This window comes from Tachyglossus aculeatus, chromosome 5 (assembly GCF_015852505.1).
Source record: "Tachyglossus aculeatus isolate mTacAcu1 chromosome 5, mTacAcu1.pri, whole genome shotgun sequence".
Classification (NCBI taxonomy): Eukaryota; Metazoa; Chordata; class Mammalia; order Monotremata; family Tachyglossidae; genus Tachyglossus; species Tachyglossus aculeatus.
In genome coordinates this window covers 35,131,861-35,145,947 of record NC_052070.1, presented here as the reverse complement: position 1 = coordinate 35,145,947, position 14,087 = coordinate 35,131,861, and the positions used below count along the sequence as shown (strand labels likewise).

General features: G+C 41.5%; 1 protein-coding gene across 2 annotated transcripts in view; it reads right to left on the bottom strand.

Annotated features, from left to right (window-relative positions):
• Positions 1-14,087, bottom strand: part of ZMYND12 (zinc finger MYND-type containing 12) — a 60,220-nt gene that overhangs the window by 28,090 nt on the left and 18,043 nt on the right. For both annotated transcript variants that reach the window (XM_038747015.1, XM_038747016.1), the window contains exon 4: positions 11,123-11,292. In XM_038747015.1, the coding sequence (XP_038602943.1) occupies positions 11,123-11,292 (170 nt within the window). The remainder of the gene's footprint in view (positions 1-11,122; positions 11,293-14,087) is intronic.

The window sequence follows — 14,087 nt, the reverse complement described above, 5'->3', positions numbered from 1 at the left end:
AATAGAATAAATATGTACAAATAAAATAAATAAAGAGTAATAAATACGTACCTCCCACTCCGAACAGATCTCCGAGTTCCTGAGCAATAATTCCCAACTGGACTCCCTGTTGGTGGGAGCCCTTGTCCCCTCCCTCTGTAGTCATTCATTCAATCACATTTATTGAGCTCTTACTGTGTGCAGAGCACTGTACTAAGCGCTTGGAAGTAGTAGATACAAGGTAATCAAGATGGACACAGTCCCTGCCCCTTTTGGGGCTCACAGTCTAGGGAGGGAGAACGGATTGATCCCTGTTTTCCAGATGGGGTAACAGGCATGGAGAAGTTGAGTGACTTGCCCAAGGTCACGCAGCAAACCAGTGCTTCACATCTCTGTGTTGATCTTCTAGACTGTGAGCCCACTGTTGGGTAGGGGCCGTCTCTATATGTTGCCAACTTGTACTTCCCAAGCGCTTAGTACAGTGCTCTGCACACGGTAAGCGCTCAATAAATACGATTGAATGAATGAATGAATGTTCTGCACACAGTAAGAGCTCAATAAATACAACTGAATGAATTGAATGAATATGTTGCCGACTTGTACTTCCCAAGCGCTTAGTACAGTGCTCTGCACACAGTAAGCGCTCAATAAGTACAATTGATTGATTGATCGATCTGTGACATCCTTATATGTTGCCAACTTGTACTTCCCAAGCGCTTAGTACAGTGCTCTACACACAGTAAGCGCTCAATAAATATGATCGATTGATTGATTGATCCTTTCTATCTATATTTCAATCATATCACACTGCGTACCATGCGTAAAAATCCACAAAAATTGATGATCTTAGAAAATGTTAGGTTTATGTGTTATTGGTCTCTTTATGGACTCCAAGTACAGTAATGCCCCTTTATAGCAAAATGGAAATTATTAACAGATGTCAGAAAATCAGATTATTACTTCTGATTTGCACCGGACTCTATTTTCATGAAACCCCCTATGTGATATTCTACAAGAAGTTAATAGATACTTCTATTATCTATTAATAGATAATTAATCTATTATCTAGATAGATAATAGTAGATACTTTTCTGACTTCGGAAACCTCTCTTTCAGAGACCAAAGGTGATACTTCCCAGATTTTCTCTGTTAAAGTCTCCCCTTTTTGGCAATGGTGTTTTCATAAAAATACTGCCCCAAAACACTGTAACGCAGACACAGTCTTACCTCCTTTCCCCACCCCACAGCACCTGTATATATGTTTGTACCCATTTATTACTCTATTTTACTTGTCCATATTTACTATTCTATTTATTTTATTTTGTTAATATGTTTCATTTTGTTGTCTGTCTCCTCCTTCTAGACTGTGAGCCCGTTGTTTGGTAGGGATTGTCTCTGCACCTGTATATATGTATATATGTTTGTACGTATTTATTACTCTATTTTATTTGTACATATTTATTCTATTTATTTTATTTTGTTAATCTGTTTCGTTTTGTTGTCTGTCTCCCCCTTCTAGACTGTGAGCCTGCTGTTGGGTAGGGACCGTCTCTAGATGTTGCCAACTTGGACTTCCCAAGCGCTTAGTAAAGTGCTCTGCACGCAGTAAGCGCTCAATAAGTACGATTGAATGAATGAATACAGATAAACTGAAGTCAAATGATAAAGACTTTGAATAAGAGCTCACTGCCATTGTATTCCCCCAAGCAACTTGATACAGTGCTTGTACCCACCAAGTGCTCCCACCAAGTGCTCAATAAATATCACGGATTGGTTATTTGCTAAGCCTTTACTAGGCTCAGGCCAACGTTTTGAGGCCCCAAGCTAAAAGGAATCCCTTTATGCACATACTTGTTTAATCAGAAAAAGGTCAGAGATGAACTACGCCTGTTACTAAGACAATTGGGCCAGTATTTGGTCTTATTAATAATAATAATAATGACGGCATTTATTAAGCATTTACTATGCACAAAGCACTGTTCTAAGCGCTGGGGAGGTTACAAGGAGATCAGGTTGTCCCACAGTGGGCTCATAGTCAATCAATCAATCAATCAATCGTATTTATTGAGCACTTACTGTGTGCAGAGCACTGGACTAAGCGCTTGGGAAGTACACGTTAGCACCATATAGAGACAGTCCCTACCCAACAGTGGGCTCACAGTCTAAAAGGGGGAGACAGAGAACAAAACCAAACATACTAACAAAATAAAATAAATAGAATAGATATGTACAAGTAAAATAAATAAATAAATAGAGTAATAAATATGTACAAACATATATACAGTCTTAATCCTCATTTTCCAGATGAGGGAACTGAGGCCCAGAGAAGTGAAGTGACGTGCCCAAAGTCACCCAGCTGACAAGTGGTGGATGCAGGATTAGAACCCATGACCTCTGACTCCCAAGCCCGGGCTCTTTCCACTGAGCCACGCTGCTTCTCATAATAACATTAATTCTGGTATTTGTTAAGCGCTTACTATGTGCCAGGCACTGTACTAAGCACTTGGGAAGTCCAAGTTGGCAACATATAGAGGCAGTCCCTACCCAACAACGGGCTCACAGTCTAAAAGGGGGAGACAGAGAACAAAACCAAACATACTAACAAAATAAAATCAATAGAATAGATATGTACAAGTAAAATAAATAAATAAATAGAGTAATAAATATGTACAAACACATATACATATATACAGTCTTAATCCTCATTTTCCAGGTGAGGGAACTGAGGCCCAGAGAATAATAATAATAATAATAATAATGGCATTTATTAAGCACTTACTATGTGCAAAGCACTGTTCTAAGCGCTGGGGTAGATACAAGGTAATCAAGTTGTCCCACGTGAGGCTCACAGACTTAATCCCCATTTTCCAGATGAGGGAACTGAGGCCCAGAGAAGTGAAGTGACGTGCCCAAAGTCACCCAGCTGACAAGCGGCGGAGGCAGGATTAGAACCCACGACCCCCGACTCCCAAGCCCGGGCTCTTTCCACTGAGCCACGCTGCTTCTCTTGAGGGTCTTGCCTGTTTGCCCCTCAGTACAGATGTTCTGAAATACGTCCATATTTTTACTCTGCTGCCCGGATCATTTTTCTGCAGAAATGTTCAGGACATATCACCCCTCTCCTCAAAAAACGCCAGTAGTGCCCACCCTCCTCTGTATTAAACAAAAACTCCTCACCCTTGGCTTTAAAGCAATCCATCACCTTGCCCCCTCCTTCCTCACCTCACTTCTCTCTTTCCACAACCCAGCCTAGCCACGCTGAGAAGCAGCGTGGCTCAGTAATAATAATAATAATAATAATAATAATAATAATAATGGCATTTATTAAGCGCTTACTATGTGCAAAGCACTGTTCTAAGCGCTGGGGAGGTTACAAGGTGATCAGGTTGTCATCATCATCAGCATCATCAATCGTACTTATTGAGCGCTTACTATGTGCAGAGCACTGTACTACGCGCTTGGGAAGTACAAATTGGCAACATCTAGAGACAGTCCCTACCCAACAGTGGGCTCACAGTCTAAAAGGGGGAGACAGAGAACAAGACCAAACATACTAACAAAATAAAATAAATAGAATAGATATGTACAAATAAAATAAATAAATAAATAAATAGAGTAATAAATATGTACAAACATATATACAGGTTGTCCCACGTGGGGCTCACAGTCTTCATCCCCGTTTTACAGATGAGGTAACTGAGGCCCAGAGAAGTGAAGTGACTCGCCCAAAGTCACACAGCTGACAATTGGCAGAGCTGGACCATAGGAAAGAGCCCGGGCTTTGGAGTCTTACCTCCTTCCCTTCCCCACAGCACCTGAATATATGTATATATGTTTGTTCATGTTTATTACTCTATTTATTTATCTTACTTGTACATATCTATTCTATTTATTTTATTTTGTTAGTATGTTTTATTTCGTTCTTCGTCTCCCCCTTCTAGACTCGTGAGCCCGCTGTTAGGTAGGGACCGTCTCTATGTGTTGCCCACTTGTACTTCCCAAGCGCTTAGTCCAGTGCTCTGCACACAGTAAGCGCTCAATAAATACGATTGATTGATTGATTGATTGAGTCAGAGGTCATGGGTTCAAATCCCGGCTCCGCCCATTGTCAGCTGGGTGACTTTGGGCGAGGCACTTCACTTCTCTGGGCCTCCGTTACCTCATCGGTAAAATGGGGATTGAGACTGTGAGCCCCATGAGGGACAGCCTGATAATCTTGTAACCTCCCCAGCGCTTAGAACAGTGCTTTGCACATAGTAAGCGCTGAATAAATGCCATTATTATTATTATTATTATTATTAAACGCTTCGCTCCTCTGGTGCTCACCTTCCCACTGTGCCTCCATCTTCCCTGGCCCACCTCCTAACTCTGGCTGTTAGGAACGCCCTCCCTCCTCAAATCCGACAGACAATTAATCCCCCCTTCATCCCCTCAAATCCCTACTGAAGGCCCATCTCCTCCCAGGAGCCTTCCCAGACTAAACCCCATTCATTCATTCAGTCATATTTATTGAGCGCTTATTGTGTGCAGAGCACTGGACTAAGCGCTTGGCAAGTCCAAGTTGGCAACATCTAGAGACGGTCCCTACCCACCAGCGGGCTCACAGTCTAGAAGGGGGAGACGGCCAACAAAACAAAACACATTAACAAAATAAAGTAAATAGAATAGTAAATATGTACAAGTAAAATAGCCAGGAGAGAGACAACAAAACATATTAACAAAAGAAAATAAATAGAATAGTAAACGTGTACAAGACGACCAAACTGTGGAATGTTAAAACCTAAGTCTCCCAGGCCTGTGTTCTTTCCACTCAGCCATGCTGCTTAAGGTTTCTTTATTATTTTTTAAATTAGTTGGTGCTGTCTGTTGGTTATGTTGCCAACTTGGTACTTCCCAAGCGCTTAGTCCAGTGCTCTGCACACAGTAAGCGCTCAATAAATACGATTGAATGAATGTTTGCTTGCCGCTTTTTGGCCATTTCCCCACTTTTCCTCATCTCCCCGTCCCTTCAGCATCGCCCTGTCTTGCTCCCTTTGCTCTTCCCCCCACCCAGCCCCGCAGCACTTATGTACTTATCTGTCATTTTATTCATTTGTATGTTGCCAACTTGGACTTCCCAAGCGCTTAGTACAGTGCTCTGCACACAGTAAGCGCTCAATAAATACAATTTATTGATTGATATTCGTCTCCCCGCCTCTACACTGTAAACTCGTTGTGGGCAGGCAATAATAATTTGGCGTTTGTTAAGCACTTACTATGTGCAAAGCACTGTTCTAAGCACTGGGGAGGATACAAGGTGTCCCATGTGGGGCTCACAATCTTGATCCCCATTTTACAGGTGCGGTAACCGAGGCACAGAGAATAATTTCATTCATTCGATCGTATTTATTGAGCGCTTACTGTGGGCAGAGCACTGGACTAAGCGCTTGGGAAGTACAAGTCGGCAACATATAGAGACGGTCGGAATTCGAACCCATGACCTCTGACTCCAAAGCCCCGGCTCTTTCCACTGAGGGCCACGCTGCTTCTCTAGGATGATGGTGTGTTTGTGTGTGTGCGGGAGCGATGTGGGGATTTAGAGGTCTGTGCGCAGCTGAGGGCTTCAGGGCTTTATGTTCTGCCTTGGAAATTGTTCCTGCCGAGGGCTCATCATGATAATAATAATAATAATAATAATAATAATAATAATAATAATAATAATAATAATGGCATTTGTTAAGCACTTACTATGTGCAGAGCACTGTTCTAAGCGCTGGGGGTAGATACAAGGTGATCAAGTTGTCCCACATGGGGCTCACAGTCTTAATCCCCATTTTACAGATGAGGTAACTGAGGCTCAGGGAAGTTAAGTGACTTTCCCAAAATCACACAGCTGACAATTGGCGGAGCCGGGATTCGAACCCATGACCTCTGACTCCAAAGCCCGTGCTCTTCTCCACTGAGCCTTGTGGTACTTGTTAAGTGCTTACTATGTGCCAGGCGCTGTACTAAGCACCAGGGTGGATACACGCAAATCGGGTTGGGCACCGTCGCCGTCCCGCATGAGGCTCACAGTCTTAATCCATGTTTGACGGAGGAGGAAACTGAGGCCCGGATAAGTGAAGACCACACAGCAGACAGGAACGCCCATTCCTCTCCCCCTCTTCAAAGCTTTTTTTTTTTTTTAATGGCATTTTTTAAGCGCTTACTATGTGCCAAGCACTGTTCTAAGCGCTGGGGGATACAAGGTGATCAGGTTGTCCCACGTGGGGCTCACAGTCTTAATCCCCATGAGAAGCAGCATGGCTCAGTGGAAAGAGCCTGGGCTTTGGAGTCAGAGGTCATGGGTTCGAATCCCGGCTCCACCACATGTCTGCTGTGTGACCTTGGGCAAGTCACTTCACTTCTCAGAGCCTCAGTTACCTCATCTGTAAAATGGGGATGATGACTGTGAGCCCCGCGTGGGACAACCTGATCACCTTGTATCCCCCCAGCACTTAGAACAGTGCTTTGCACATAGTAAGCGCTTAACAAATGCAATTATTATTATTATAATCCCATTTTACAGATGAGGTAACTGAGGCACAGAGAAGTTAAGTGGTTTGCCCAAGGCCCGACAGCTGACAAGTGGTGGAGCCAGGATTCGAACCCATGACATTATGGAGGGCGCATCTCCTCCAGGAAGCCCTCCCAGACTAAGCCCCAGGTTTCCTCATTTCCCACACCCTTCTGCACCGCCTCGACTTGCTCCCTTTGCTCTTCCCCACCCTCCCAGCCCCACAGCACTTATTTGTAATTTTATTTTTTTTGTATTGATGTCTGTCTCCCCCCGACTCCGGGACTGTGAGCTCATTGTGAGCAGGGAATGTCACCGTTCCCTGTTGTCCTGTACTTTCCCAAGCGCTTAGTGGAGTGCTCTGCACCCAGTAAGTGCTTAAGAAATATGACTCAATGAATAATAATGATGGCATTTATTAATACATTAATATTAATATTATTAATAAATATGACTGATTGATTAAGCGCTTACTCTGTGCAAAGCACTGTTCTAAGCGCTGGGGAGGTTACAAGGTGATCAGGCTGTCCCACGGGGGGGCTCACGGTCTTCATCCCCATTTGACAGGTGAGGTAACTGAGGCCCAGAGAAGTGAAGTGACCTGCCCAAAGTTACACAGCTGACAAGCGGCGGAGCCGGGATTAGAACCCATGACTTCTGACTCCCAAACCCAGGCTCTTTCCACTGGGCCCGCTGCTTCGCTACTATTTGTTAAGTGCTTATTATGTGCCAAGCACTGTTCTAAGCGCTGGGTTAGATACATGATAATCAGGGTGTCGTCATCATCATCATCATCAATCGTATTTATTGAGCGCTTACTGTGTGCAGAGCACTGTACTAAGCGTTTGGGAAGTACAAATTGGCAACATATAGAGACAGTCCCTACCCAGCAGTGGGCTCACAGTCTAAAAGGGGGGAGACAGAGAACAAAACCAAACATACTAACAAAATAAAATAAATAGAATAGATATGTACAAGTAAAATAAATAAATAAATAAATAGAGTAATAAATATGTACAAACATATATACATATATACAGGTATATACATATATACGTATATATACACATATATATGTGTCCCACGGGGGGCTCACAGTCTTAATCCCCATTTGACAGATGCGGTAACTGAGGCCCAGGGAAGTTCAGTGACTTGCCCAAGGTCACACAGCTGACAAGTGGCAGAGCCAGGATTAGAACCCACGACCTCCGACTCCCAAGCCCGGGCTCTTTCCACTAAGCCATGCTGGCAGTGTCACTGTTTCTTGTTGTATTGTACTTTCCCAAGCATGTAGTACAGTGCTCTGCACACAGTAAGCGCTCAATAAATTCAAATCACATCAATAGTATTTATTGAGCGCTTACTGTGTGCAGAGCACTGTACTAAGCGCTTGGGAAGTCCAAGTTGGCAACATATAGATACAGTCCCTACCCAACAGTGGGCTCACGGTCTAAAAGGGGGAGACAGAGAACAAAACCAAACATACTAACAAAATAAAATAAATAGAATAGATATGTACAAGTAAAATAAATAAATAGAGTAACAAATCATCATCAATCGTATTTATTGAGCGCTTACTATGTGCAGAGCACTGTACTAAGTGCTTGGGAAGTACAAATTGGCAATATATAGAGACAGTCCCTACCCAAAAGTGGGCTCACAGTCTAAAAGGGGGAGACAGAGAACAAAACCAAACATACTAACAAAATAAAATAAATAGAATAGATATGTACAAGTAAAATAAATAGAGTAACAAATATGTACAATAAATTCAAATGAATGAAGCCCTCATCTTTTTTTTTTTGATGGCCCAACCCAATTAACTTGTAAATACCTCTGCGCTTAAATAAAATAGACTAGATATGTACAAGTAAAATAAATAAATAGAGTAACAAATATGTACAATAAATTCAAATGAATGAAGCCCTCATTTTTTTTTTTTTGATGGCCCAACCCAATTAACTTGTAAACACCTCTGCGCCTAGTACAGTGCCTGGCACATAGTAAGCACTTAAACACCACAATAATCAATAGTATTATTATTATCATTATTATTAACATCCCTGAGCAGGTTTGGAGGACTAGCCCGTAAAGGTGCCTAGAAATCGGTCAAGAGAAAGTGCTGTCAAAATGTCAAATTTGTGTGCTTTTGAAGGGATTTGGGATCTCTAACCTACTCACGTCGTTAGCGAAATCATCATCATCATCAATCGTATTTATTGAGCGCTTACTATGTGCAGAGCACTGTACTGAGCGCTTGGGAAATACAAATTGGCAACACATAGAGACAGTCCCTACCCAACAGTGGGCTCACAGTATAAAAGGGATATGTACAAGTAAAATAAATAAATAGAGTAACAAATATGTACAATAAATTCAAATGAATGAAGCCCTCATTTTTTTTTGTGATGGCCCAACCCAATTAACTTGTAAATACCTCTGCGCTTAAATAAAATAGACTAGATACGTACAAGTAAAATAAATAAATAAATAGAGTAACAAATATGTACAATAAATTCAAATGAATGAAGCCCTCATCTTTTTTTTTTGATGGCCCAACCCAATTAACTTGTAAACACCTCTGCGCTTAGTACAGTGCCTGGCACATAGTAAGCACTTAAACACCACAATAATCAATAGTATTATTATTATCATTATTATTAACATCCCTGAGCAGGTTTGGAGGACTAGCCCGTAAAGGTGCCTAGAAATCGGTCAAGAGAAAGTGCTGTCAAAATGTCAAATTTGTGTGCTTTTGAAGGGATTTGGGATCTCTAACCTACTCACGTCGTTAGCGAAATCATCATCATCATCAATCGTATTTATTGAGCGCTTACTATGTGCAGAGCACTGTACTAAGCGCTTGGGAAATACAAATTGGCAACACATAGAGACAGTCCCTACCCAACAGTGGGCTCACAGTATAAAAGGGATATGTACAAGTAAAATAAATAAATAGAGTAACAAATATGTACAATAAATTCAAATGAATGAAGCCCTCATTTTTTTTTGTGATGGCCCAGCCCAATTAACTTGTAAATACCTCTGCGCTTAAATAAAATAGACTAGATAGGTACAAGTAAAACAAATAAATAAATAGAGTAACAAATATGTACAATAAATTCAAATGAATGAAGCCCTCGTCTTTTTTTTTTGATGGCCCAACCCAATTAACTTGTAAACACCTCTGCGCTTAGTACAGTGCCTGGCACATAGTAAGCACTTAAACACCACAATAATCAATAGTATTATTATTATCATTATTATTAACATCCCTGAGCAGGTTTGGAGGACTAGCCCGTAAAGGTGCCTAGAAATCGGTCAAGAGAAAGTGCTGTCAAAATGTCAAATTTGTGTGCTTTTGAAGGGATTTGGGATCTCTAACCTACTCACGTCGTTAGCGAAATCATCATCATCATCAATCGTATTTATTGAGCGCTTACTATGTGCAGAGCACTGTACTAAGCGCTTGGGAAATACAAATTGGCAACACATAGAGACAGTCCCTACCCAACAGTGGGCTCACAGTATAAAAGGGATATGTACAAGTAAAATAAATAAATAGAGTAACAAATATGTACAATAAATTCAAATGAATGAAGCCCTCATTTTTTTTTGTGATGGCCCAGCCCAATTAACTTGTAAATACCTCTGCGCTTAAATAAAATAGACTAGATACGTACAAGTAAAATAAATAAATAAATAGAGTAACAAATATGTACAATAAATTCAAATGAATGAAGCCCTTGTCTTTTTTTTTTGATGGCCCAACCCAATTAACTTGTAAACACCTCTGCGCTTAGTACAGTGCCTGGCACATAGTAAGCACTTAAACACCACAATAATCAATAGTATTATTATTATCATTATTATTAACATCCCTGAGCAGGTTTGGAGGACTAGCCCGTAAAGGTGCCTAGAAATCGGTCAAGAGAAAGTGCTGTCAAAATGTCAAATTTGTGTGCTTTTGAAGGGATTTGGGATCTCTAACCTACTCACGTCGTTAGCGAAATCATCATCATCATCAATCGTATTTATTGAGCGCTTACTATGTGCAGAGCACTGTACTAAGCGCTTGGGAAATACAAATTGGCAACACATAGAGACAGTCCCTACCCAACAGTGGGCTCACAGTATAAAAGGGATATGTACAAGTAAAATAAATAAATAGAGTAACAAATATGTACAATAAAGTCAAATGAATGAAGCCCTCATTTTTTTTTTGTGATGGCCCAGCCCAATTAACTTGTAAATACCTCTGCGCTTAAATAAAATAGACTAGATAGGTACAAGTAAAATAAATAAATAAATAGAGTAACAAATATGTACAATAAATTCAAATGAATGAAGCCCTCGTTTTTTTTTTTTTTGATGGCCCAACCCAATTAACTTGTAAACACCTCTGCGCTTAGTACAGTGCCTGGCACATAGTAAGCACTTAAACACCACAATAATCAATAGTATTATTATTATCATTATTATTAACATCCCTGAGCAGGTTTGGAGGACTAGCCCGTAAAGGTGCCTAGAAATCGGTCAAGAGAAAGTGCTGTCAAAATGTCAGATTTGTGTGCTTTTGAAGGGATTTGGGATCTCTAACCTACTCACGTCGTTAGCGAAATGGTAGAGGGACTCGTCATCATTTCCTTTGGCGACATTGAGGAATCCGAAATTTCGGTGTAATTTCGACAGGGTGGCATCACTGCATTCAGGCGACTTAAGAAGAGTCCACTGGGCCTGTGAGAGGAATTCTTCCGCCTGGATAATACGACTAAGGCCTGAAACCCAAGGAAAAGGCAAGAATATCCCAGGAAGCATGCTGACCGAAAGATTTTTATCAATCATAATAATAATAACAATAATAATAGCAATAACTATGGTTCTTGTGAAGCACTTGCTATGTGTCAAGCGCTCTTCTAAGCGCTGGGATAGATACGATATAATCAGGTTGGACACAGTCCCTGTCCCACGTGGAGCTCACACTCTTATCCCCCTTTTACAGATGAGGGAACTGAGGCACAGAAAGATAAAGTCACTTTGCCCAAGGTCACACAGCAGACGTGTGGCAGAGCCAGGATTAGAACCCAGGACTTTCTGGTTCCCAGGACTGTGCACTATCCACTAAGCGACACTACTTTTAAGATCCTTTTAGACTGTGAGCCCACTGTTGGGTAGGGACTGTCTCTATATGTTGCCAACTTGGACTTCCCAAGCGGTTAGTACAGTGCTCTGCATACAGTAAGCGCTCAATAAATACGATTGAGTGATTGATTGATTGATCCTATGAGTTAACCGGCCCTATGAACAAGCAAGTTTTCCCCTCCCCTAACACATAATAATAATAATAATAATAATAATAATAATAATGATGATGATGATGGCATTTATTAAGCGCTTACTATGTGCAAAGCACTGTTCTAAGCGCTGGGGAGATTACAAGGTGATCAGGTTGTCCCACGGGGGGCTCACAGTCTTCATCCCCATTTTACAGATGAGGTAACTGAGGCCCAGAGAAGTGAAGTGACTTGCCCAAAGTCACCCAGCTGACAAGTGGTGGAGCCGGGATTTGAACCCATGACCTCTGACTCCAAAGCCCGGGCTCTTTCCACTGAGCCACGCTGCTCCTCCAGGACAACAGGGTTGACCTGGAAAATATTGGGTGTGAGAATGATCAAAGTAGTATTTATTTTATTTTAACTCCTTTGATGAAGTTACACAGTAGCATCCTCTTTAGAATATACAATGATGAGGAAAAGGGTTTCCATTCATTCATTCATTCATTCAATTGTATTTATTGAGCGCTTACTGTGTGCAGAGCACTGTACTAAGCGCTTGGGAAGTACAAGTTGGCAACATATAGAGACGGTCCCTACCCAACAGTGGGCTCACAGTCTAGAAAGTGGGCTCACAGTCTAGAATCTCCTTTGGGGATAAAGGGAAAAATACTACTACTACTACTAATAATAATAATGGTATTTATTAAGCACTTACTATGTGCAAAGCACTGTTCTAAGCGCTGGGGAGGTTACAAAGTGATCAGGTTGCCCCACGGGGGGTTCACAGAACTGAGGTACGGAGAGGTGTCGTGCCCCAAATCGCACAGCTAAATAGTAAGCACTTAACACTTGCTAACACTTGCTAACAACTTGTTAGCACTTCAAGCGCTTAGTACAGTGCTCTGCACACAGTAAGCGCTCAATAAATACGATTGATTGGTTGATTAACAAATGCCATCATTATTATTATTATTATGAGAGAGTCATTTCAAAGGGGAAACTTTTTTCTACACCCAACACGATGCACTGTTTGATATTCATTGGATCACATTTATTGAGTGCCACCTTGTACAAGTTGCCACCTTGTACTTCCCAAGCGCTTAGTACAGTGCTCTGCACACAGTAAGCGCTCAATAAATACGATTGATTGAATGAGTGCTTAGAACAGTGCTTGGCACATAGTAAGCGCTTAACAAATGCCATCATTATTATTGGGTGGATACTGTGTGCAAAGCACTGTACTAAGTGCTTAAATATTTAATAGCTATATGCAGATGTTGGCCACCCTCCATCAGTGACTATTCAATTTCTCTCTTTCACGACTTTTTTGCACTCACTCCTCTCCTACAATCAATAATAATAATAATAATAACGGCATTTATTAAGCGCTTTCTCTGTGCAAAGCACTGTTCTAAGCGCTGGGGAGGTCACAAGGTGATCAGGTTGTCCCACGGGGGGCTCACAGTCTTCATCCCCATTTTCCAGATGAGGAAACTGAGGCCCAGAGAAGTCAAGTGACTTGCCCAAAGTCACACAGCTGACAGTTGGCAGAGCCGGGATTTGAACCCATGACCTCTGACTCCAAAGCCCGGGCTCTTTTCCATTTGCTTGGCACATAGTAAGCGCTTAACAAATGCCATCGTTATTATTGAGTGGATACTGTGTGCAAAGCACTGTACTAAGTGCTTAAATATTTAATAGCTATATGCAGATGTTGGCCACCCTCCATCAGTGACTATTCAATTTCTCTATTTCACGACTTTTTTGCACTCACTCCTCTCCTACAATCAATAATAATAATAATAATAATGGCATTTATTAAGCGCTCACTATGTGCAAAGCACTGTTCTAAGCGCTGGGGAGGTTACAAGGTGATCAGGTTGTCCCACGGGGGGGCTCACAGTTTCATCCCCATTTTCCAGATGAGGAAACTGAGGCACAGAGAAGTGAAGTGACTTGCCCAAAGTCACACAGCTGACAATTGGCAGAGCCGGGATTTGAACCCATGACCTCTGACTCCAAAGCCCGGGCTCTTTTCCATTTGCTTGGCACATAGTAAGCGCTTAACAAATGCCATCGTTATTATTGAGTGGATACTGTGTGCAAAGCACTGTACTAAGTGCTTAAATATTTAATAGCTATATGCAGATGTTGGCCACCCTCCATCAGTGACTATTCAATTTCTCTATTTCACGACTTTTTTGCACTCATTCCTCTCCTACAATCAATAATAATAATAATAATAATGGCATTTATTAAGCGCTCACTATGTGCAAAGCACTGTTCTAAGCGCTGGG